We start from the raw sequence: 26,899 nt of genomic DNA, 5'->3' as shown, positions 1-26,899 counted from the left end.
AACATGTTATTGAATGTGACTTGACTACGCCCAGTTAGCTATATGAACAACATGTTATTGAATGTGACTTGACTACACCCAGTTAGCTATATGAACAACATGTTATTGAATGTGACTTGACTACACCCAGTTAGCTATATGAACAACATGTTATTGAATGTGACTTGACTACACCCAGTTAGCTATATGAACAACATGTTATTGAATGTGACTTGACTACACCCAGTTAGCTATATGAACAACATGTTATTGAATGTGACTTGACTACACCCAGTTAGCTATATGAACAACATGTTATTGAATGTGACTTGACTACACCCAGTTAGCACCATTTTGTATGATTGAACTGTCACGTAGCTGTCCCAGGTGAAATGGACTGTTACATCTGAGTGTTTTACTGTCATTCACTATACTAAAATAACACCATACATTTAATTTCTCTTCACACTTTACAATAATCCCTGGGAAGATTCTTACCTTGTAGCCTGAATTCACAACCAGAACATGTCAAGTCATTGAGATATTTTCCGTTGTGCTGAGAGATCACCTTCCTGATGACAAGTGTCTCTGTATCTATGTTCTAGGTTCAGTTGATCTTTGGATGTAATAATATCTGGTCAAAGTCTAGTGACACAACACCATAGTATATCATAACCATAACAGCAGTTTAACCTTTGGCCAGTAAAGGCCATGGCATATTATAACATGTAGAATCATTATGATGATCCAGGTTCATATTATAACATGTAGAATCATTATGATGGATCCAGGTTCATATTATAACATGTAGAATCATTATGATGGATCCAGGTTCATATTATAACATGTAGAATCATTATGATGGATCCAGGTTCATACTATAACATGTAGAATCATTATGATGGATCCAGGTTCATACTATAACATGTAGAATCATTATGATGATCCAGGTTCATACTATAACATGTAGAATCATTATGATGATCCAGGTTCAACATATCTCTAACTTTGAAGGATACAATGGGGTCCCAAATTATTGACACCCTTGATAAAGATTTGTAAAACTGACTGTATAAAATAAAGCATTCTAAGACTGAGCTATATTTTATGCTCAAACAAAATTATGAAATTAAATTATTTTCTACTAATACAATATGGCTCAGAGAAAGAGATTGTGTTTAACAAGTAATATTTTTTCTCTCTAAAGGTTCGGGGTCAACATTGACACCCCTTTCAATACCTCACCTTGTGTGGATAACGGCACTGAGCCTTTTTCTAAAAGGTGTTATGAGTTGGAGAACACATTGGGAGTGATCTTAGACCATTCCTCCATACAGAATCCTTCCAAATCTTCCCAATTTGTTTTCTTACCATGAACAAATGACAAACTAACAAAACTGTGTATTAGTCGCCCTCTAGTGGTAGGTGGTGATAATGTCTCCTCTCTCTCTCTCCCCTCCGTCTCCCCCTCTACAGTCTCCACACTCCTCTCTCTCTCTCTCTTCTCTCTGTCTCCCCCTCTACAGTCTCCACACTCCTCTCTCTCTCTCTCTCTCCGTCTCCCCCTCTACAGTCTCCACACTCCTCTCTCTCTCTTCTCTCCGTCTCCCCCTCTACAGTCTCCACACTCCTCTCTCTCTCTCTCTTCTCTCCGTCTCCCCCTCTACAGTCTCCACACTCCTCTCTCTCTCTTCTCTCCGTCTCCCCTCTACAGTCTCCACACTCCCTCTCTCTCTTCTCCCCCTCTACAGTCTCCACACTCCCCTCTCTCTCTTCTCTCCGTCTCCCCTCTACAGTCTCCACACTCCTCTCTCTCTCTCTTCTCTCCGTCTCCCCCTCTACAGTCTCCACACTCCTCTCTCTTCTCTCCGTCTCCCCCTCTACAGTCTCCACACTCCTCTCTCTCTCTCCGTCTCCCCCTTTACAGTCTCCACACTCCTCTCTCTCTCACAAACAGACTATGACCTGCCGAATGAGCCATCCTGATTAAAGATTCACACAATAGCCAAACCTCTCTCTCTCTCTCTCTCTCTCTCACTCTCTCTCTCTCTCTCTCTCTCTGTGTAGACCTGCCAGGCTGTTAGGTTAATGGACCATGGAAACCTACTGAGAATCTGCCATACAGAGAGAGCTACAAATGAACATGATTCAAATCCATGAAACCGTGTTAAACACAAGTCCATGTATGTTGTTCTCTCTGTTTACAGGACTAGAAGTCTGGTTAAAACACATCAATACAGAATGAATTATATGTCTTCAAACCTTAGACTCATGTCCATCACCATGCTGGCTTCACCCCAACCCAACCCCAACCCCAAACCCAACCCTAACCCAACCCAACCCAACCCTAACCCAACTCCAACTCAACCCCAACCCCAACCCAACCCCAACCCTAACCCTAACCCAACCCAACCCCAACCCAACCCCAACCCTAACCCAACCCAACCCCAACCCTAACCCAACCCAACCCTAACCCTGTTCTCTCTGTTTACAGGACAAGAAGTCTGGTTAAAACACATCAATACAGAATGAATTATATGTCTTCAAACCTTAGACTCAATCAGGTCAGTACAGAGAATGAATTATATATCCTCAAACTTAGACTCAATCAGGTCAGTACAGAGAATGAATTATATATCCTCAACCCTTAGACTCAATCAGGTCAGTACAGAGAATGAATTATATATCCTCAAACTTTAGACTCATGTCCATCCATATGCTAGGTTTCAAACGAATCCAACACTAACCTAACCCTAACCCAACCCTAAACCAACCTAACCCTAACCCAACCTTAACTCAATCCTAACCCCACCCTAACCCTTTCACAACCCTAACCCAAACCTAACCCTACCCTACCATACCCTACCGTACCCTACCGTACTGTACCCTAACCCAACCCTACCCTACCGTACCGTACCCTACCCTACTGTAACCTAACCCTACACCTAACCCAACCCTAACCCAACCCTAACCCAACCCAACCCTAACCCAACCCTACCCTACCCTACTCTACCGAGGCTAGCTGGTGGAGATATGAAGATAACAGAGACTAGCTGGTGGAGATATGAAGAGAGACTAGCTGGTGGAGATATGACGATAACAGAGACTAGCTGGTGGAGATATGTAGAGAACAGAGGCTAGCTGGTGGAGATATGAAGAGAACAGAGGCTAGCTGGTGGAGATATGTAGATAACAGAGGCTAGCTGGTGGAGATATGAAGAGAGACTAGCTGGTGGAGATATGAAGATAACAGAGACTAGCTGATGGAGATATGAAGAGAGACTAGCTGGTGGAGATATGTAGAGAACAGAGACTAGCTGGTGGAGATATGAACATAACAGAGACTAGCTGATGGAGATATGAAGATAACAGAGGCTAGCTGGTGGAGATATGAAGATAACAGAGGCTAGCTGGTGGAGATATGAAGAGAACAGAGGCTAGCTGGTGGAGATATGAAGATAACATTTACATTTACATTTAAGTCATTTAGCAGACGCTCTTATCCAGAGCGACTTACAAATTGGTGCTTTCACCTTATGACATCCAGTGGAACAGCCACTTTACAATAGTGCATCTAGGTCTTTTAAGGGGGGGGGTGAGAAGGATTACTTTATCCTATCCTAGGTATTCCTTAAAGAGGTGGGGTTTCAGGTGTCTCCGGAAGGTGGTGATTGACTCCGCTGTCCTGGCGTCGTGAGGGAGTTTGTTCCACCATTGGGGGGCCAGAGCAGCGAACAGTTTTGACTGGGCTGAGCGGGAACTGTACTTCCTCAGTGGTAGGGAGGCGAGCAGGCCAGAGGTGGATGAACGCAGTGCCCTTGTTTGGGTGTAGGGCCTGATCAGAGCCTGGAGGTACTGAGGTGCCGTTCCCCTCACAGCTCCGTAGGCAAGCACCATGGTCTTGTAGCGGATGCGAGCTTCAACTGGAAGCCAGTGGAGAGAGCGGAGGAGCGGGGTGACGTGAGAGAACTTGGGAAGGTTGAACACCAGACGGGCTGCGGCGTTCTGGATGAGTTGTAGGGGTTTAATGGCACAGGCAGGGAGCCCAGCCAACAGCGAGTTGCAGTAATCCAGACGGGAGATGACAAGTGCCTGGATTAGGACCTGCGCCGCTTCCTGTGTGAGGCAGGGTCGTACTCTGCGGATGTTGTAGAGCATGAACCTACAGGAACGGGCCACCGCCTTGATGTTATTTGAGAACGACAGGGTGTTGTCCAGGATCACGCCAAGGTTCTTAGCGCTCTGGGACGAGGACACAATGGAGTTGTCAACCGTGATGGCGAGATCATGGAACGGGCAGTCCTTCCCGGGAGGAAGAGCAGCTCCGTCTTGCCGAGGTTCAGCTTGAGGTGATGATCCGTCATCCACACTGATATGTCTGCCAGACATGCAGAGATGCGATTCGCCACCTGGTCGTCAGAAGGGGGAAAGGAGAAGATTAATTGTGTGTCGTCTGCATAGCAATGATAGGAGAGACCATGTGAGGTTATGACAGAGCCAAGTGACTTGGTGTATAGCGAGAATAGGAGAGGGCCTAGAACAGAGCCCTGGGGACACCAGTGGTGAGAGCACGTGGTGAGGAGACGGATTCTCGCCACGCCACCTGGTAGGAGCGACCTGTCAGGTAGGACGCAATCCAAGCGTGGGCCGCGCCGGAGATGCCCAACTCGGAGAGGGTGGAGAGGAGGATCTGATGGTTCACAGTATCGAAGGCAGCCGATAGGTCTAGAAGGATGAGAGCAGAGGAGAGAGAGTTAGCTTTAGCAGTGCGGAGCGCCTCCGTGATACAGAGAAGAGCAGTCTCAGTTGAATGACTAGTCTTGAAACCTGACTGATTTGGATCAAGAAGGTCATTCTGAGAGAGATAGCGGGAGAGCTGGCCAAGGACGGCACGTTCAAGAGTTTTGGAGAGAAAAGAAAGAAGGGATATAACAGAGGCTAGCTGGTGGAGATATGAAGAGAACAGAGACTAGCTGGTGGAGATATGAAGATAACAGAGACTAGCTGGTGGAGATATGAAGAGAGACTAGCTGGTGGAGATATGTGGAGAACAGAGACTAGCTGGTGGAGATATGAAGATAACAGAGACTAGCTGGTGGAGATATGAAGAGAGACTAGCTGGTGGAGATATGAAGAGAACAGAGACTAGCTGGTGGAGATATGTAGAGAACAGAGGCTAGCTGGTGGAGATATGTAGAGAACAGAGGCTAGCTGGTGGAGATATGTAGAGAACAGAGACTAGCTGGTGGAGATATGTAGAGAACAGAGACTAGCTGGTGGAGATATGTAGAGAACAGAGACTAGCTGGTGGAGATATGTAGAGAACAGAGGCTAGCTGGTGGAGATATGTAGAGAACAGAGACTAGCTGGTGGAGATATGTAGAGAACAGAGGCTAGCTGGTGGAGATATGTAGAGAACAGAGACTAGCTGGTGGAGATATGTAGAGAACAGAGACTAGCTGGTGGAGATATGAAGAGAACAGAGACTAGCTGGTGGAGATATGTAGAGAACAGAGGCTAGCTGGTGGAGATAGGTAGAGAACAGAGACTAGCTGGTGGAGATATGTAGAGAACAGAGACTAGCTGGTGGAGATATGAAGAGAACAGAGACTATCTGGTGGAGATATGTAGAGAACAGAGGCTAGCTGGTGGAGATATGAAGAGAGACTAGCAGGTGGAGATATGTAGAGAACAGAGACTAGCTGGTGGAGATATGTAGATAACAGAGACTAGCTGGTGGAGATATGTAGATAACAGAGACTAGCTGGTGGAGATATGTAGAGAACAGAGACTAGCTGGTGGAGATATGTAGATAACAGAGACTAGCTGGTGGAGATATGTAGAGAACAGAGACTAGCTGGTGGAGATATGTAGAGAACAGAGACTAGCTGGTGGAGATATGAAGAGAGACTAGCAGGTGGAGATATGTAGAGAACAGAGACTAGCTGGTGGAGATATGAAGATAACAGAGGCTAGCTGGTGGAGATATGTAGATAACAGAGACTAGCTGGTGGAGATATGTAGAGAACAGAGGCTAGCTGTTGGAGATATGTAGAGAACAGAGACTAGCTGGTGGAGATATGTAGAGAACAGAGGCTAGCTGTTGGAGATATGTAGAGAACAGAGGCTAGCTGGTGGAGATATGTAGAGAACAGAGACTAGCTGGTGGAGATATGTAGATAACAGAGACTAGCTGGTGGAGATATGTAGAGAACAGAGGCTAGCTGGTGGAGATATGTAGAGAACAGAGGCTAGCTGGTGGAGATATGTAGAGAACAGAGACTAGCTGGTGGAGATATGAAGAGAGACTAGCAGGTGGAGATATATAGAGAACAGAGACTAGCTGGTGGAGATATGTAGATAACAGAGACTAGCTGGTGGAGATATGTAGAGAACAGAGGCTAGCTGGTGGATATATGAAGATAACAGAGGCTAGCTGGTGGAGATATGAAGATAACAGAGGCTAGCTGGTGGAGATATGTAGATAACAGAGACTAGCTGGTGGAGATATGAAGATAACAGAGGCTAGCTGGTGGAGATATGAAGATAACAGAGGCTAGCTGGTGGAGATATGAAGATAACAGAGGCTAGCTGGTGGAGATATGTAGATAACAGAGACTAGCTGGTGGAGATATGAAGATAACAGAGGCTAGCTGGTGGAGATATGTAGATAACAGAGACTAGCTGGTGGAGATATGTAGAGAACAGAGGCTAGCTGGTGGAGATATGTAGAGAGACTAGCTGGTGGAGATATGTAGAGAACAGAGGCTAGCTGGTGGAGATATGTAGAGAACAGAGGCTAGCTGGTGGAGATATGTAGAGAGACTAGCTGGTGGAGATATGTAGAGAACAGAGGCTAGCTGGTGGAGATATGTAGAGAACAGAGACTAGCTGGTGGAGATATGTAGAGAACAGAGGCTAGCTGGTGGAGATATGTAGAGAGACTAGCTGGTGGAGATATGTAGAGAACAGAGGCTAGCTGGTGGAGATATGTAGAGAACAGAGGCTAGCTGGTGGAGATATGTAGAGAACAGAGGCTAGCTGGTGGAGATATGTAGATAACAGAGACTAGCTGGTGGAGATATGTAGAGAACAGAGGCTAGCTGGTGGAGATATGTAGAGAACAGAGGCTCGCTGGTGGAGATATGTAGAGAACAGAGACTAGCTGGTGGAGATATGTAGATAACAGAGACTAGCTGGTGGAGATATGTAGAGAACAGAGGCTAGCTGGTGGAGATATGTAGAGAACAGAGGCTAGCTGGTGGAGATATGTAGAGAACAGAGACTAGCTGGTGGAGATATGAAGAGAGACTAGCAGGTGGAGATATATAGAGAACAGAGACTAGCTGGTGGAGATATGTAGATAACAGAGACTAGCTGGTGGAGATATGTAGAGAACAGAGGCTAGCTGGTGGAGATATGAAGATAACAGAGGCTAGCTGGTGGAGATATGAAGATAACAGAGGCTAGCTGGTGGAGATATGTAGATAACAGAGACTAGCTGGTGGAGATATGAAGATAACAGAGGCTAGCTGGTGGAGATATGAAGATAACAGAGGCTAGCTGGTGGAGATATGAAGATAACAGAGGCTAGCTGGTGGAGATATGTAGATAACAGAGACTAGCTGGTGGAGATGTGAAGATAACAGAGGCTAGCTGGTGGAGATATGTAGATAACAGAGACTAGCTGGTGGAGATATGTAGAGAACAGAGGCTAGCTGGTGGAGATATGTAGAGAGACTAGCTGGTGGAGATATGTAGAGAACAGAGGCTAGCTGGTGGAGATATGTAGAGAACAGAGGCTAGCTGGTGGAGATATGTAGAGAGACTAGCTGGTGGAGATATGTAGAGAACAGAGGCTAGCTGGTGGAGATATGTAGAGAACAGAGACTAGCTGGTGGAGATATGTAGAGAACAGAGGCTAGCTGGTGGAGATATGTAGAGAGACTAGCTGGTGGAGATATGTAGAGAACAGAGGCTAGCTGGTGGAGATATGTAGAGAACAGAGGCTAGCTGGTGGAGATATGTAGAGAACAGAGACTAGCTGGTGGAGATATGTAGAGAACAGAGACTAGCTGGTGGAGATATGTAGATAACAGAGGCTAGCTGGTGGAGATATGTAGATAACAGAGGCTAGCTGGTGGAGATATGAAGATAACAGAGGCTAGCTGGTGGAGATATGTAGAGAACAGAGGCTAGCTGGTGGAGATATGAAGATAACAGAGGCTAGCTGGTGGAGATATGAAGATAACAGAGGCTAGCTGGAAGAGCAGCTACAATTCTATCAGCACAAAGAAGAAAACGGTATTTATCACTTGTTTGTACGCTCTGCCCCCACCATGACCTCACACACCTGCTAAACTCCCACAGAAACAAAAGAGTTTGTATTTTCCTATAAAGGCTGAGACTCAACTCTTGCTTTTGACTGTTGCACCTGTTGTGTGATTATTAACCAGATCCCTTTTTGCCAATCTTTGGAGGAATCTACAGTCTCTCTCTTCCTTTCTGGTTTGAATTTCCATGACAACTTCCTGTGAAGCAACGGAGAAAGAAAAGGAGAGATTAGTCTATATGGCTCCATCTCAAATCATTCTCTATGACACCCCACAGGGCAATACTATTTACCAGAGACACATAGTACTATGTGTGTACTATATATGGAATGCAGACCGGAAGCTCCATCTCAAATCATTCTCTATGACACCCCACAGGGCAATACTATTTACCAGAGACACATAGTACTATGTGTGTACTATATATGGAATGCAGACCGGAAGCTCCATCTCAAATCATTCTCTATGACACCCCACAGGGCAATACTATTTACCAGAGCCACATAGTACTGTGTGTGTACTATATATGGAATGCAGACCGGAAGCTCCATCTCAAATCATTCTCTATGACACCCCACAGGGCAATACTATTTACCAGACCCACATAGTACTGTGTGTGTACTATATATGGAATGCAGACCGGAAGCTCCATCTCAAATCATTCTCTATGACACCCACAATTGGTGTGAAAAGTACAAATCAATCCTAGAACAACAGCAAAGGACATTGTGAAGATGCTGGAGGAAACAGGTACAAAAGTATCTATATCCGCAGTAAAACGGGTCCTATATTGACATAACCTGAAAGGCCACTCAGCAAAGAAGAAGCCACTGCTCCAAAACCACCATAGAAAAGCCAGACTACGGTTTGCATCTGCACATGAGGACAAATATCGTACATTTTGGAGAAATGTCCTCTGGTCTGATGAAACAAAAATAGAACTCTTTGGCCATAATGACCATTGTTAAGTTTGGAAGAAAAAGGGGGTGGCTTGCAAGCTGAAGAACACCATCCCAACCATGAAGCACGGGGATGGCAGCATCATGTTGTAGGGGTTCTTTGCTGCAGGAGGGACTGGTGCACTTCACAAAATAGATGGCTTCATGAGGAAGAAAAGTATGTGGGTATATTGAAGCAACATCTCAAGACATCAGTCAGGAAGTTAAAGCTTGGTGCAAATGGGTCTTCCAAATAGACAATGACCCCAGGCAAAATGGCTTAAGGGCAAAAAAGTCAAGTAATGGAGTGCCCATTACAAAGCCCTGACCTCAATTCCATAGAAAATTTGTGGGCAGAACTGAAAAAGTGTGTGCGAGCAAGGAGGACTACAAACCTGACTCAGTTACACCAGCTCTGTCAGGAGGAATGGGCCAAAATTCACCAAACTTATTATGGGAAGCTTGTGGAAGGCTACCCAAAACATATGTCCCAAGTTTAAACAATTTAAAGGCAATGCTACTAAATACTAATTGAGTTTATGTAAACTTCTGACCCACTGGGAATGTGATGAAAGAAATAAAAGCTGAAATAAATCATTTTCTCTACTATTATTCTGACATTTCACATTCTTAAAATAAAGTGGTGATCCTAACTGACCTAAGACAGGGAATGTTTACTATAATTAAATGTCAGTTATTGTGAAACACTGACTTTAAATGTATTTGGCTAAAGTATGTTTACACTTCCAATGGAGGGAATGGGGATTCCAGTAAAGTATGTATTCACTTCCAATGGAGGGAATGGGGATTCCAGTAAAGTATGTTTACACTTCCAATGGAGGGAATGGGTATTCCAATAAAGTATGTTTACACTTCCAATGGAGGGAATGGGGATTCCAGTAAAGTATGTTTACACTTCCAATGGAGGGAATGGGTATTCCAATAAAGTATGTTTACACTTCCAATGGAGGGAATGGGGATTCCAGTAAAGTATGTTTACACTTCCAATGGAGGGAATGGGGATTCCAATATGAGAGAACCCCCACTTCACTAGCTTCTCTTTATTCAACCTGCCATCTACCCACCTGGGGACTGAGGGTTATGAGAGAACCCCCACATCACTAGCTTCTCTTTATTCAACCTGCCATCTACCCACCTGGGGACTGAGGGTTATGAGAGAACCCCCACATCACTAGCTTCTCTTTATTCAACCTGCCATCTACCCACCTGGGGACTGAGGGTTATGAGAGAACCCCACATCACTAGCTTCTCTTTATTCAACCTGCCATCTACCCACCTGGGGACTGAGGGTTATGAGGGTTATGAGAGAACCCCCACATCACTAGCTTCTTTATTCACTATTCAACCAGCCATCTACCCACCTGGGGACTGAGGGTTATGAGAGAACCCCCACATCACTAGCTTGCATGTTCTGCAGCCTTGTAAAGATAAGGAAGGACGGGATGACTGGGAGGCAGGTTGGCATTTATTGTCATGAATCTTGCCCTGGAGGCAGTTCAGCAAAGAGGTCACTAGGTGGCACACACACAAGTAAAAAAAATCAGATTTCAATCCTAACCTCCATCCTAACCACACTGCTAATCCTTCCCTTAAATTAAGACCATAAAACAACATTATTTTTCACAGCCAATTTTGACTTTGTAGCTGGCATATCTAGAGGAAATCACACAGTTCTGCCTCCATGTCATGATTCATGACAAACATCAACCTGCCTCCAGGTCAAGATTCATGACAAACATCAACCTGCCTCCAGGTCAAGATTCATGACAAACATCAACCTGCCTCCAGGTCAAGATTCATGACAAACATCAACCTGCCTCCAGGTCGAGATTCATGACAAACATCAACCTGCCTCCAGGTCAAGATTCATGACAAACATCAACCTGCCTCCAGGTCAAGATTCATGACAAACATCAACCTGCCTCCAGGTCAAGATTCATGACAAACATCAACCTGCCTCCAGGTCAAGATTCATGACAAACGTCAACCTGCCTCCAGGTCAAGATTCATGACAAACGTCAACCTGCCTCCAGGTCAAGATTCATGACAAACATCAACCTGCCTCCAGGTCAAGATTCATGACAAACATCAACCTGCCTCCAGGTCAAGATTCATGACAAACATCAACCTGCCTCCAGGTCAAGATTCATGACAAACATCAACCTGCCTCCAGGTCAAGATTCATGACAAACATCAACCTGCCTCCAGGTCAAGATTCATGACAAACATCAACCTGCCTCCAGGTCAAGATTCATGACAAACATCAACCTGCCTCCAGGTCAAGATTCATGACAAACATCAACCTGCGACTGGCAGAGTCAATGAAGAATCAATAACCAAACTGTTTTCACAAGTAACATGCTTTTTCTTGTTTCAAGTATGTTTAATTATGAAAAGTACAATATATCCTTGTTTACTTGTACAACTATGGAGCATATATATATATATAATTGTACAATTTGTTATTCAACATAAAAAACAGAACAAATGATCACATTGGTATTTTAACAGTGTTATTGTAAGAGTTTAAACAGAGGATCCATCTAAAACAGTATAAAACAAGATGCTAAACAGAGGATCCATCTAAAACAGTATAAAACAAGATGCTAAACAGAGGATCCATCTAAAACAGTATAAAACAAGATGATAAACAGAGGATCCATCTAAAACAATATAAAACAAGATGATAAACAGAGGATCCATCTAAAACAGTATAAAACAAGTGCAGTATGTTCTGAGAATGTTACTTTAACGTCAACTCATAACGTCACACTATAACTTCATGGGAGTCTTGTGAAAAGACTGCATGTTGTTTTGGGGGGATTGAGTGACGTCTTCATCAACATTTGCAGAATATTCCTGTAATATTTTCACCTCTTGTCAGACGCCAACAGTCTAGTCGGCTGCAGACATTCATAAGGAGTTCAAGTAGTTTATTTGCCATTTGCAGGTATTTACATGTTATTATTTCAGGGACACTGAGTCACCAATACCCCAAACCCTAAACCCTGGATAGAGCGGCTCAGTGAATGTGGAGGTGAATGTGATCAGGTGGGTCAGTGTGTCAGAGGAGGCTCTATAGAAGGACAGAGTGCCGGCTGGCCAGTCCAGATACACTCCTACTCTGTGGGAGCTGGAGGAGGGGACGTCTATGGTAGTGGGATTACCTGTTGTGCCAGGCAGCGTAACTGTGGTCAGAGCAGTGTGTGTGACTCCAGGACTTGTCATTGTATCCAAGCCAACAGTCCTTAACCCCTCCTCTCCTGCTGATTCCTTTATATGTCACTCCTATAACAGTCCCTCTCCCACTCCACTCTACCTCCCAGTAACAGCGCCCAGTCAGACCCTCTCTACACAGCACCTGTCCACAGCCATCAAATCTCTCTGGGTGATCAGGATACGGCTGCTCCTCTGTCCTACATGTCACCTTTCTGTTCTCCTCAGACAGAGAGAGGAGTCTGTTTACTGTGTTTAGGTCCAGTGTGAGATCACAGACATCTGATGGATGAAACCAGACACAATATTAGAAATCATCATCATTCACATTAGAACGTTAACTCACTTTTCACTAATTCATTTAATGTAGATGTTTCTAGGTATCAAAAGGAGAAGTTAAGGTAACTTGAGACTTGTTGAATGATCATATGTTATACTGTATGGTAATATAAAACACACTTATTCCCATTAATTACACACACACACACACACATTTTCAAAACAACTCTGTAATCTTTGGTGTCTCTGATTTCTGCTTCTGTAGAACTACAGCTGATATTTAATATGACCAAGTCAGTAATGATGGTGGTCTTTGACTTATTCTTAGTCATATTCTTCACAGCAGTCAACACTCACATTTTCTAAGTCCAGGTTTCATTCTGTTCTCTCCACCATGTTCCACACTGTAGTCTTTGTCCAGTGAAGAACAGACAGTCATTGAGGGATGCAAATGTTTGTCTGTGTGTGTGTGTTTGTGTGTGTGTGTGTGTCCAGCGTGTGTGTGTCCAGCGTGTGTGTGTCCAGTGTGTGTGTGTCCAGTGTGTGTTTATCCAGCGTGTGTGTTTATCCAGTGTGTGTGTGTCCAGTGTTTGTTTGTCCAGTGTGTATGAGTGTCCAGTGTTTTGTGTGTGTGTGTGTGTCCAGTGCTTGTGTGTGTGTCCTGTGTGTGTGTCCAGTGTGTGTGTGTGTCCAGTGTGTGTGTGTCCAGTGTGTGTGTGTCCAGTGTGTGTGTGTCCAGTGTGTGTGTGTCCAGTGTGTGTGTGTGTGTCCAGTGTGTGTGTCCAGTGTGTGTGTGTGTGTGTTTTTGTGTGTGTGTGTGTGTGTCCAGTGTGTATGTGTGTGTGTTTGTGTGTGTGTGTGTGCGTGTGTGTACTGTGTGTGTGTGTGTGTGTGTGTGTCCAGTGTGTGTGTGTGTCTAGTTTGTCTGTGTGTGTCCAGTGTCCAGTGCTCCATGTGTGTGTGTGTTTGTGTGTACTGTGTGTGTGTTTATGTGTGAGTCCAGTGTGTTTGTCCAGTGTGTGTTTGTGTGTGAATGTTTGTGTGTGTGTGTGTGTCCAGTGTGTGTCCTGTGTGTGTCCAGTGTGTGTGTGTGTGTCCGTGTGTGTGAGTGTTTGTGTGTGTGTACTGTGTGTGTGAGTGTGTACTGTGTGTGTGTGTGTGTGTGTGAGTCCAGCGTGTGTGTGTCCAGTGTGTGTCTGTATGTGTGTGTCCAGTGTGTGTTTGTCCAGTGTGTGTTTGTGTGTGAGTGTTTGTGTGTGTGAGTCCTGTGTGTCCAGTGTGTGTCCAGTGTGTGTGTGTGTCCAGTGTGTGTGTGTCCCCAGTGTGTGAATCCAGTGTGTGAGTCCAGTGTGTGTGTGTTTGTCCAGTGTGTGTGTGAGTGTTTGTGTGTGTGAATGTGTGTGTCCAGAGATTGTGAGACACACTGAACTCACTGAACACTGAACACACACACACATGTTTGTCCAGTGGTGGTCAGAATGTTTGTCTTAACCAGCCTGATAAGTCAAACATGTCTGATATGAACATTGACATAAACCCTGTGTGTTTTTGTCCATGAGTTTCTCCAGTCTGCAGTGTGGATCCTCCAGTCCAGCAGAGAGCAGTCTGACTCCTGAGTCTCCTGGGTGATTGTAGCTCAGGTCCAGCTCTCTCAGGTGTGAGGGGTTTGACCTCAGAGCTGAGACCAGAGAAGCACAACCTTCCTCTGTGACTAGACAGCGTGACAGTCTGCAAAGAGTCAAATCATATTAAAATCACACTGATATTCTTTGGTGGTGAAAATAGTGGCAGTATATTTTTTCAACATATTCAGATATATCAGTGTCCTGAAACCTTCCATATCTATTCGTAAAATAGTGTATCATTATAAAAAATAACAAATGATCAAAGTATTGCCTGCAGATAGAAACATGTATAGTACAAATATTATAGTAGACTGACCAGACCAGTTTAAAAAGCAGTATCAGTCAGAAGACAGACAGTGAGGAATCAGATTTAGCAAAGCACCACATTTAAAACTGTAAGCTTCACTGTCCAAACACATATGGTGTGGACTATGTGTGTCTGGTAAACACATGTGGATCTGGTGAACAGTTATCACTTGTTGACCAACTACAGGAATACTGACCTCAGAGTCTCCAGTTTACAGTGGGGATTCCCCAGTCCAGCAGAGAGCAGCTTCACTCCTGAATCCTTCAGGTCATTGTTACTCAGGTCCAGCTCTCTCAGGTGTGAGGGGTTTGAACTGAGAACTGAGGCCAACACTTTACAGGATGTGTCTGTGAGTTTACAGACAGTGAGTCTGAAACACAGAAGAAATACAATGACAGACAGGTTATATTAAAATATTTCACTTAGCTTTCCCTGCTTACACTGTAACCTGTGTTACAAATAATGTGTTGGGGTTGACCAGACAGCCTGCACCAATAACAGAGGTACTGTAAATAAATGTGTCTCTATACTCCAGCATTTTGGATTTCAGATCAAATGTTTCATATGAGGTGACAGTATATAATGTCACCTTTTATTTGAGGATATTTTAATACATTTCTGTTTCAACGTTTAGAAAAAACTTAAATTAATTTAATGTATCTAGTCCCCCTTTTGAAGAAGTCATAACTATTCTGACACTTAAAGTGATTAGACAAAAAGTTTATCTGGTCCCATATTCTCGAACACAATGAGACATCAAGCCTATGACGCCTTGACTGAGAAAGATCATGAATGAATCATGAATAATAATGAGTGAGAAAGTTAAAGAGGCTACAACAAAACATGCTAACCTCTCACCATTACCAATAACAGAGGCTACAACAAAACATGCTAACCTCTCACCATTACCAATAACAGAGGCTACAACAAAACATGCTAACCTCTCACCATTACCAATAACAGAGGCTACAACAAAACATGCTAACCTCTCACCATTACCAATAACAGAGGCTACAACAAAACATGCTAACCTCTCACCATTACCAATAACAGAGGCTACAACAAAACATGCTAACCTCTCACCATTACCAATAACAGAGGTACAACAAAACATGCTAACCTCCTCACCATTACCAATAACAGAGGCTACAACAAAACATGCTAACCTCTCACCATTACCAATAACAGAGACTACAACAAAACATGCTAACCTCATCACCATTACCAATAACAGAGACTACAACAAAACATACTAACCTTTCACTATTACCAATAACAGAGGCTACAACAAACATGCTAACCTCTCACCATTACCAATAACAGAGAATACAACAAAACATGCTAACCTCTCACCATTACCAATAACAGAGGCTACAACAAAACATACTAACCTCTCACCATTACCAATAACAGAGGCTATAACAAAACATACTAACCTCTCACCATTACCAATAACAGAGGCTATAACAAAACATGCTAACCTCTCACCATTACCAATAACAGAGGAGGTGGATCTTTGTACCTCAGTAACTTTCTCATTCATCATTATTCTCTATTCATTCATGATTATTCATCATCATAGTAACATCCACATGAATGTAGAAGTGTTTGAAACATCTTCTATTCTTACTGACAATACAAGTGAAGTGACTCCAAAATGACAGGACATTATTCACTGATTCAGTTTCTATTAGGAAAAACATCCCAAACACAACCAAGACAAACTGCAAATTAATTCAACAAGTTAGTAGAATCACAAGCTTGATGTAATCACTTTAGGCATAGAATATGGGACCAAATACTGTTTATGACTACTTTAATACACTATAAGTGAATATAACCTGAATAATTCCATACTCTTTCAAATGGGAGAACTACATACATAAAAGTGCTTTCATACCTGATAATACTGACCTCAGAGTCTCCAGTTTACAGTGGGGATTCCCCAGTCCAGCAGAGAGCAGCTTCACTCCTGAATCCTTCAGGTCATTGTTACTCAGGTCCAGCTCTCTCAGGTGTGAGGGGTTTGAACTGAGAACTGAGGCCAACACTTTACAGGATGTGTCTGTGAGTTTACAGACAGTGAGTCTGAAACACAGAAGAAATACAATGACAGACAGGTTATATTAAAATATTTCACTTAGCTTTCCCTGCTTACACTGTAACCTGTGCACAAATAATGTGTTGGGGTTGACCAGACAGCCTGAAAGTCCACCAATAACAGATAGAAAGACTGTAAATAAATGTGTCTCTATACTCCAGCATTTTGGATTTCAGATCAAATGTTTCACATGAGGTGACAGTTTATATAATGTCACACTTTTATTTGAGGATATTTTAATACATTTCTGTTTCAACGTTTAGAAAAATTAAATTAATTTAATGTATCTAGTCCCCCTTTTGAAGAAGTCATAACTATTCTGACACTTACAGTGATTAGACAGTGAGGTATCAGTTTGTATTAGTTAGTGAAAGTTTATCTGGTCCCATTGATTCCTCCAACATCTATGAGACATCAAGCCTGTAAAGATACGCCTTGACATAGAAAGATCATGAATGAATCATGAATCATAATGAGTACTAATTAACAGAGGCTACAACAAAACATGCTAACCTCTCACCATTACCAATAACAGAGGCTACAACAAAACATGCTAACCTCTCACCATTACCAATAATAGAGGCTACAACAAAACATGCTAACCTCTCACCATTACCAATAACAGAGGCTACAACAAAACATGCTAACCTCTCACCATTACCAATAACAGAGGCTACAACAAAACATGCTAACCTCTCACCATTACCAATAACAGAGGCTACAACAAAACATGCTAACCTCTCACCATTACCAATAACAGAGACTACAACAAAACATGCTAACCTCTCACCATTACCAATAACAGAGACTACAACAAAACATACTAACCTCTCACCATTACCAATAACAGAGGCTACAACAAAACATGCTAACCTCTCACCATTACCAATAACAGAGAATACAACAAAACATGCTAACCTCTCACCATTACCAATAACAGAGGCTACAACAAAACATGCTAACCTCTCACCATTACCAATAACAGAGGCTAACCTAACAAAACATACAAAACATGCTAACCTCTCACCATTACCAATAACAGAGGCTATAACAAAACATGCTAACCTCTCACCATTACCAATAACAGAGGAGGTCTGATCTTTGTACCTCAGTAACTTTCTCATTCATCATTATTCTCTATTCATTCATGATTATTCATCATCATAGTAACATCCACATGAATGTAGAAGTGTTCAGAAACATCTTCTATTCTTACTGACAATACAAGTGAAGTGACTCCAAAATGACAGGACATTATTCACCATTCAGTTTCTATTAGGAAAACATCCCAAACACAACCAAGACAAACTGCAAATTAATTCAACAAGTTAGTAGAATCACAAGCTTGATGTAATCACTGCAGGCATAGAATATGGGACCAAATACTAAACTTATGACTACTTTAATACACTATAAGTGAATATAACCTGGTAATTACGACTTTTCAAATGGGAGAACTACATACATAAAAGTGCTTTCATACTGATAATACTGACCTCAGAGTCTCCAGTTTACAGTGGGGATTCCCCAGTCCAGCAGAGAGCAGCTTCACTCCTGAATCCTTCAGGTCATTGTTACTCAGATCCAGCTCTCTCAGGTGTGAGGGGTTTGACTCCAGAGCTGAGACCAGAGAAGCACAGCCTTCCTCTGTGACTCCACAGCCTGACAGCCTGACAAAGAGATCATCATGACTTCACAAACACACTGTTAATTTAACACCAGTAGTGTAGAAGGACAATGGCAGATGCATTTGGTTTATTCTCCCAAACAACATATAGATTCATCTTCCGTCTCCTAGAATTGTATGGTCATATTGTTATACTAATGTGAAAATCAATGAATTTATTCAATATGTTTTTCAATATAATATTATATACATATTATAATACATATTTTTCTCTAAACTGAATATTTCTTCCTGATGATTAGTTCTTATATGTCATTTTATTTACTCACAGAGCAGCTCTGGAGGCTTTGACCACTGGCAGCAGCCTCAGAAGACCTTCCTCTGATCTGGAGTATTTCTTCAGGTCAAACACATCCAGCTCCTTTTCTGAAGTCAGCAACACAAAGACCAGAGCTGACCACTGTGCAGGTGACAGTTTGGGTTTTGAGAGACTTCCTGATCTCAGGTAGCTTTGGATCTCCTCCACTAGAGAATGGTCATTCAGTTCATTCAGACAGTGGAACAGATTGATGCTCCTCTCTGGAGAGGATTCTCCCTGATCTTCTCCTTGATGTACTTGACTGTTTCTTCATGGCTCTGTGAGCTGCTTCTTGTCTTTGTCAGTAGACCTCGTAAGTGCTTCTGATTGGACTCCAGTGAGAGGCCCAGAAGGAAGCGGAGGAAAAGGTCCAGGTTTCCCATCTCACTTTGTAAGGCTTTATCCACAGCACTCTTGTAGAAAGTAACTTCAGGCTTTAGTTCTCTCTGAACAGCGAAGAAAAGTATCTGAACTTTGTTTGCAGTTTGTTCCATTAGATTCTCATTGTTGTTGATGAATGAGAGGAACACATATACAGCAGCCAGAAACTCCTGAATGCTCAGATGAACAAAGCAGTACACCTTGTCCTGGTACAGCCCACATTCCTCTTTAAAGAGCTGTGTGCACAATCCTGAGTACACTGAGGCTTCATTAACATCAATGCCAGCCTCTTTCAGGTCTTCTTCATAGAAAATCAGATTGCCCTTCACAAGCTGTTGAAAAGCCAGTTTTCCCAGTGACAGAATGCTCTCTTTATTCCAGTGTGGACCTGTCTCTTCTTTCCCAAGATACTTTTCATTCTTCTGTTTGGTATGAAACACCACAAGGTGTGTGTACATCTCAGTCAGAGTCTTGGGCATCTCTTCTCTCTTATGTTTCAACATGTGTTCAAGGACTGTTGCAGAAATCCAACAGAAGACTGGAATGTGGCACATGATGTGGAGGCTCCTTGATGTCTTTATGTGTGAGATGATTCTGCTGGCCAGGTCCTCATCACTGAATCTCTTCCTGAAGTACTCCTCCTTCTGTGGGTCATTGAACCCTCGTACCTCTGTCACCTGGTCAACACACCCTGAAGGGATCTTATTGGCTGCTGCAGGTCGGGTAGTTATCCAGAGGAGAGCAGAGGGAAGCAGATTTCCCTTGATGAGATTTGTCAGCAGAACATCCACTGAGGTTGACTCTGTGACGTCCCAACAGATCTTGTTCTTCTGGAAGTCTAGGGGCAGTCGGCACTCATCCAGACCATCAAAGATGAACAGAACTTTGTACTTGTTGTAGATGGAGATTCTGATTGTTTGGTTTCCATTGAGAAGTGATTAAGAAGTTCAATGAAAGTGTGTTTGTCCTCTTTCATCAAATTCAGCTCCCGAAAAGGGAATGAAAATACAAATTGGACATCCTGATTTGCCTTTCCTTCAGCCCAGTCCAGAATGAACTTCTGCACAGAGACTGTTTTTCCAATGCCAGCGACTCCCTTTGTCAGCACAGTTCTGATAAGTTTGTGTTGTCCAGTTAAGGGTTTGAAGATGTCGTTACATTTGATTGCAGTCTCTGGTCTTGCTTGTTTCCTGGTTGTTGTCTCAATCTGTCTCAGCTCATGTTCATTATTGACCTCTCCTGTTCCACCCTCTGTGATGTAGAGCTCTGTGTAGATCTTATTGAGAAGTGTTGGGTTTCCTTGTTTAGCGATCCCCTCAAATACACATTGAAACTTCTTCTTTAGATTAGATTTGAGTTCACGTTGGCAAATCACAGCAAGATCATCTGAATCTAGAAATAACACAGAGGATATTAATATTACATCTGTTTTAATGTCTACAGTATTGTAGGACTGTTATAAAGTTTTACATTATAATAATGTATTCTCTTAACTGACTGTATAAATGTGTAAATGTTTTCATAATGCATTACAGACTGGTGTGACTGATTATATTATTATTGGTATTATTGATGGTATTATTAATGTTCTCTCTCTAAATGAATCACCACAACACATCCCTGCTGCTACTTGATGAGGTCACTAGGTGTTGTGTTAAGGCTGCTACAATATCATTGAGTTACACAGCTACTTTAGCTGTACTTTAGCTACAGCTTTTAAATGTTATAAAACACCATTCAACATGAGGCAGACAGATCTTACATTTCTCCAGTGTGTCAGCAAGCTCCTTCTGGTTCATTTTCCTCAGGATGTGCAGTGTGATCTTCAGAGCCCCTCTCTGGCACTGCTCTCCTGCTTCTCATCTTCAGCATCCACCACTTCCTTATCCTGCTTCTGACTCTCAAAGCCTTCTGGGAGTTCTGGACTAAGAATCCTCTTGAACATCTTCAGCTCGTTCTTCACAAATGTCATAATTTTCTCTTCAAGCAACTGAAATAAATAAAGTAAATAAGTTAAGCAAGAGAATAAAATGCTTTCTCATTAACACATTAATGAATGATTGACAGATCAACTTTACTTGAGGTAAACAAAAACAAATGTACATAACAGGACCACATACACTGAATATGGAGTCCAGGTCTGTTTGATGACTCTGGGAAGACTGACCACTGAGAATCTCTGACTCTGATCTCTCCTGTTGGTTTCTGTGGACAAAACATGAGATTACATCTCCTCATCCAGGGAGTACACACACACACACACACACACACACACACACACACACACACACACACACACACACACACACACACACACACACAGGAGGGAATGTTGTGTTTGTTTAATATTGTTTTAGGACTATGAAAATGGACAAAAGGATTAGCCTATGGATTATGAAAACAACAACAATAAATGGGAAAATGGGAGAGGAGAAATGACTAGAGACAGTGTTGTTTAACTCACTGACCAGGACCCATGAGTTCTTCTTACCTTTGTTCAGTAGAAAAGTCTCCCTCTCTAAAGTTTAGAGGAGGATCCATAGACCAGTCACTCTTCATGGACACACAGCTGGGAACAGGGGAGGCTGGTCTCTCCTGCTTGATTGGTCTTCAACACAACAGAGACAAACATTACATCTCTCATCTACTCTGAGCTCAGATGGGGAAACATAAGAGTTTCATTCCAAAACACTATATATCACTTTTCAGAAATGTTAGTAAATTAGCTTTTATTGTTCAAAGCATTTCTGAAAGAGATTGGTGTGTTTTTTCTCTATCTAATCATGGGGTTGTTCACTATCTAATCATGGGATTGTTCACTATCTAATCATGGGGTTGTTCACTATCTAATCATGGGGTTGTTCACTATCTAATCATGGGGTTGTTCACTATCTAATCATGGGGTTGTTCACTATCTAATCATGGGGTTGTTCACTATCTAATCATGGGGTTGTTCACATAGCTATCTAATCATGGGGTTGTTCACTATCTAATCATGGGGTTGTTCACTATCTAATCATGGGGTTGTTCACTATCTAATCATGGGGTTGTTCACTATCTAATCATGGGGTTGTTCACTATCTAATCATGGGGTTGTTCACTATCTAATCATGGGGTTGTTCACTATCTAATCATGGGGTTGTTCACTATCTAATCATGGGGTTGTTCACTATCTAATCATGGGGTTGTTCACTATCTAATCATGGGGTTGTTCACTATCTAATCATGGGGTTGTTCACTATCTAATCATGGGGTTGTTCACTATCTAATCATGGGGTTGTTCACTATCTAATCAATCATGGGGTTGTTCACTATCTAATCATGGGGTTGTTCACTATCTAATCATGGGGTTGTTCACTATCTAATCATGGGGTTGTTCACTATCTAATCATGGGGTTGTTCACTATCTAATCAATCATGGGGTTGTTCACTATCTAATCATGGGGTTGTTCACTATCTAATCATGGGGTTGTTCACTATCTAATCATGGGGTTGTTCACTATCTAATCATGGGGTTGTTCACTATCTAATCATGGGGTTGTTCACTATCTAATCATGGGGTTGTTCACTATCTAATCATGGGGTTGTTCACTATCTAATCATGGGGTTGTTCACTATCTAATCATGGGGTTGTTCACTATCTAATCATGGGGTTGTTCACTATCTAATCATCTAATCATGGGGTTGTTCACTATCTAATCATGGGGTTGTTCACTATCTAATCATGGGGTTGTTCACTATCTAATCATGGGGTTGTTCACTATCTAATCATGGGGTTGTTCACTATCTAATCATGGGGTTGTTCACTATCTAATCATGGGGTTGTTCACTATCTAATCATGGGGTTGTTCACTATCTAATCATGGGGTTGTTCACTATCTAATCATGGGGTTGTTCACTATCTAATCATGGGGTTGTTCACTATCTAATCATGGGGTTGTTCACTATCTAATCATGGGGTTGTTCACTATCTAATCATGGGGTTGTTCACTATCTAATCATGGGGTTGTTCACTATCTAATCATGGGGTTGTTCACTATCTAATCATGGGGTTGTTCACTATCTAATCATGGGGTTGTTCACTATCTAATCATGACTATCTAATCATGGGGTTGTTCACTATCTAATCATGGGGTTGTTCACTATCTAATCATGGGGTTGTTCACTATCTAATCATGGGGTTGTTCACTATCTAATCATGGGGTTGTTCACTATCTAATCATGGGGTTGTTCACTATCTAATCATGGGGTTGTTCACTATCTAATCATGGGGTTGTTCACTATCTAATCATGGGGTTGTTCACTATCTAATCATGGGGTTGTTCATATCTAATCATGGGGTTGTTCACTATCTAATCATGGGGTTGTTCACTATCTAATCATGGGGTTGTTCACTATCTAATCATGGGGTTGTTCACTATCTAATCAATCATGGGGGGTTGTTCATATCTAATCATGGGGTTGTTCTATAATCATGGGGTTGTTCACCAATCATGGGGTTGTTCACTATAATCATGGGGTTGTTCACTATCTAATCAGGGGTTGTTCACTATCTAATCATGGGGTTGTTCACTATCTAATCATGGGGTTGTTCACTATCTAATCATGGGGTTGTTCACTAGCTAATCATGGGGTTGTTCACTATCTAATCATGGGGTTGTTCACTAGCTAATCATGGGGTTGTTCAATGACAGATATGTATTTGTTTAAAATCACTTGATGTCTTCATTTCAGAGAGACAAATAATCATGTTTTCTTTCCGCAAAATGCTATATATTTGCCTCACTCTCAAATGTTACCGGTAGTTGAGGTAATAATGAGACTATAAGGAGTACCAGTACTGAGTCAATGTGCAGGGTACCAGGTAGTTGAGGTAATAATGAGACTATAAGGAGTACCAGTACTGAGTCAATGTGCAGGGTACCAGGTAGTTGAGGTAATAATGAGACTATAAGGAGAACCAGTACTGAGTCAATGTGCAGGGTACCAGGTACCACACAGGTAATAATGACACATACACACACACACACAGTGAGGGAATGTTGTGTTTGTTTAATATTGTTTTAGGACTATGAAAATGGACAAAAGGATTAGCCTATGGATTATGAAAACAACCAAAAGGATTTGGAAAATGGGAAATGAGGAGAAATGACTAGAGACAGTGTTGTTTAACTCACTGACCAGGACCCATGAGTTCTTCTTACCTTTGTTCAGTAGAAAAGTCTCCCTCTCTAAAGGTTATAGGAGGATCCATAGACCAGTCACTCTTCATGGACACACAGCTGGGAACAGGGGAGGCTGGTCTCTCCTGCTTGATTGGTCTTCAACACAACAGAGACAAACATTACATCTCTCATCTACTCTGAGCTCAGATGGGGAAACATAAGAAGAGTTTCACAAATAGAACTGACTTCTAGACGTTAGTTAACGCGCGCGAGCAGTGTGTCATTTTTAATGAGATTAATTTATCGACGCGAGCGTTGTAGTCAGTCTGTCAGCCCCGCTAAAAGGCTGGCGTCGTTACTCTGCCTTCTCCGGGGGCATGTTGAGGTACATTTACTAACCGGGAGGGTTGAATGATGTAATTAATTGGAGGGCTGGAAGACGCACTCTCGAGGTTGTTTACTCACAATATCAGATATTAAATATATTTTTTATAATGAATGTATACTGAGGTTGAAGTTCTGACTAGTGATTATTTACCCGGTGTTCAATACCTGCTATTGAGGCGCCCTGAAAATAATATTCAAAAGTTTGGTCCTTGGACACAGAGGGTTTAAACACTAAAGAAACATCTAGTGAAGAGCCGGAACCGACAGAGGTAGCTAGCATCCGTAACGAGAGAGGGAGAAGCCTCACCGATGCTGCTGGTAGAGTGGAAGTTAGCTAAAGTGATTAACCGAGCCGTGATGATGCTAGTGGTAGCTAGGATAACTAGGATGCTGCTGGTAGAGTAGCTACACTAGCTTACCGAGCTGTACCGACTAGCTAGGATAACTAGGATGCTGCTGGTAGAGTAGCTAGCTAGCTTACCGAGCTGTACCGACTAGCTAGGATAACTAGGATGCTGCTGGTAGAGTAGCTAGCTAGCTTACCGAGCTGTACCGACTAGCTAGGATAACTAGGATGCTGCTGGTAGAGTAGCTAGCTAGTTTACCGAGCTGTACCGACTAGCTAGGATAACTAGGATGCTGCTGGTAGAGTAGCTAGCTAGCTTACCGAGCTGTACCGACTAGCTTGGTTAGTTAGCAGGTCGTTCGTCTGTCCCTCGTCTCGATGATGAATCCGGTGAACCACAAAATGAAACGAGGATAGAGAGTGAAAAGGATCTGGCTACACTCATAATGTCCCTCACCGTAAAGAAAAAAGCAAATTGAACAATAAACTTCGGTGTCTCAACACTAAAACAAACTCTGTCGTTATTCCCCAACATCACCTCAGTCCACTCTGCGCGTAACCGGACAATATCCACACCGAACGTGGACGCGGACAGTTCTGGACGGGACGCGGACAGTTCCAGAACGCGGACATGAGCAGTGCAACACAATAACCTAAACCCAGTCTTTACAGTGGGTTACATTAGTAATATTCATTTTTTATTATTATGTTTAACAAACATTTTTACAAAATTATAACAACATTTTGAGATCAAACATTCAGTTTTTTTATGACAATATGTTGAGATCTGGGTCCATATGGCCAAAGTGTCTGAGTAGAAAATTGGTCGTATAAGTGCTGAGAATAAAGACATTTTACACTTATGGGTATAAATGACCTAGTTACCTACCCATTGCCTAAATTACCTACCCACCTAGTCAGTAGATATTTAGGACACCCTAAGTAGAGCTGTCCTAAGTAGTTAAGAGTTAACAGCAGGTGTCTTGATAATACTATAGAATCATGCAGTGAGTCAGTGGTTCCTGAGCCACATGTAATTGCATTGCAGTAGTTAAAAATAATGTTTTTATATTTCTATGTGATCAACCCATAAATAATATAGACCTACATGCAACAGTATGTCTTGTGCTTTTGGCGATGAGTTATGTATGATAATTATGCATAACAAGTGATACCATGTATGCATAGCATTTTGTCTTCATTTTGGCAGATTAACTCATGCTTATTTCTGAAGATTAACTCAGGTTGGAGTTGGAGCTGTGACCGAAGGGTGGCTGGTTCGAATCCCGGGCCGGGCGCTGGAAAAAACAGGTGGAATTGATCTGACCACTGGATGGCTGCTGGGTTCACATCCTCAAAACATGAACCTTTTGTTGATCAGAACTCTAGAGGTTCTTCTTCACTGAACCCCAAAATATATATAACTTTTATTGATTTCATATTTTAAGGAAGTGATAGAAGCCTTTTTCTATAAGGAACCTTGTTTTCTAAACACGTTTTTCTTTTGATGATTTAATTATCTACATCATGTTATTTCAAGTTCTCCCTTTGGAGCGCAACATCATATTGTTAAAAATACTCCTAAATTGGGGATGGATATAAATTGGGCAGTTGAAGGCGTCTAGGGTGTAATATGTGTTCAATGAAAATGAACATTGTATGAAACGTTGTAGGCAACATTATTGGAAGGGACTTGATGCCTACTATGCCAAAGATATTTAGAGTTGTTAAACGGGTGTGAAGAGAGTGTTGATGTAACAGTTATATTGTCAATATTCTGCTGGTAACAACCATCACAATTGGTTAAAATATGCATTCCATTATATTAGTCAATAA

At 42.3% G+C, this 26,899-nt stretch overlaps 1 protein-coding gene, 1 long non-coding RNA gene and 1 pseudogene across 4 annotated transcripts in view; all 3 read right to left on the bottom strand.

Annotated features, from left to right (window-relative positions):
- Positions 1 to 26,899, bottom strand: part of LOC135568546 (uncharacterized) — a 72,709-nt gene that overhangs the window by 30,124 nt on the left and 15,686 nt on the right. Inside the window, exons 3-4 of one of the 3 annotated variants that reach the window (XM_065015343.1) lie at positions 24,370 to 24,486; positions 21,657 to 21,773 (exon numbers count right to left, since the gene is read on the bottom strand). The exons of 1 other annotated variant lie outside the window; for it this stretch is intronic. In XM_065015343.1, the coding sequence (XP_064871415.1) occupies positions 21,657 to 21,773; positions 24,370 to 24,486 (234 nt within the window). Of the gene's footprint in view, positions 1 to 21,656; positions 21,774 to 24,369; positions 24,487 to 26,014; positions 26,362 to 26,899 lie in introns of those variants that run through there. One more of the 3 variants, XR_010462677.1, reaches the window with a different exon arrangement.
- LOC135568548 (NLR family CARD domain-containing protein 3-like) lies at positions 10,719 to 21,034 on the bottom strand (annotated as a pseudogene).
- Positions 14,326 to 16,887, bottom strand: LOC135568547 (uncharacterized). Its single transcript, XR_010462680.1, has 3 exons — positions 16,599 to 16,887; positions 14,895 to 15,068; positions 14,326 to 14,494 (listed from the first exon to the last, which is right to left on the bottom strand). It is a non-coding gene; the product is annotated as an uncharacterized LOC135568547 (long non-coding RNA).

The sequence above is a fragment of the Oncorhynchus nerka genome, unplaced genomic scaffold (assembly GCF_034236695.1).
Source record: "Oncorhynchus nerka isolate Pitt River unplaced genomic scaffold, Oner_Uvic_2.0 unplaced_scaffold_1497, whole genome shotgun sequence".
NCBI lineage: Eukaryota > Metazoa > Chordata > Actinopteri > Salmoniformes > Salmonidae > Oncorhynchus > Oncorhynchus nerka.
This window is presented reverse-complemented; position numbering and strand designations above follow the sequence as displayed.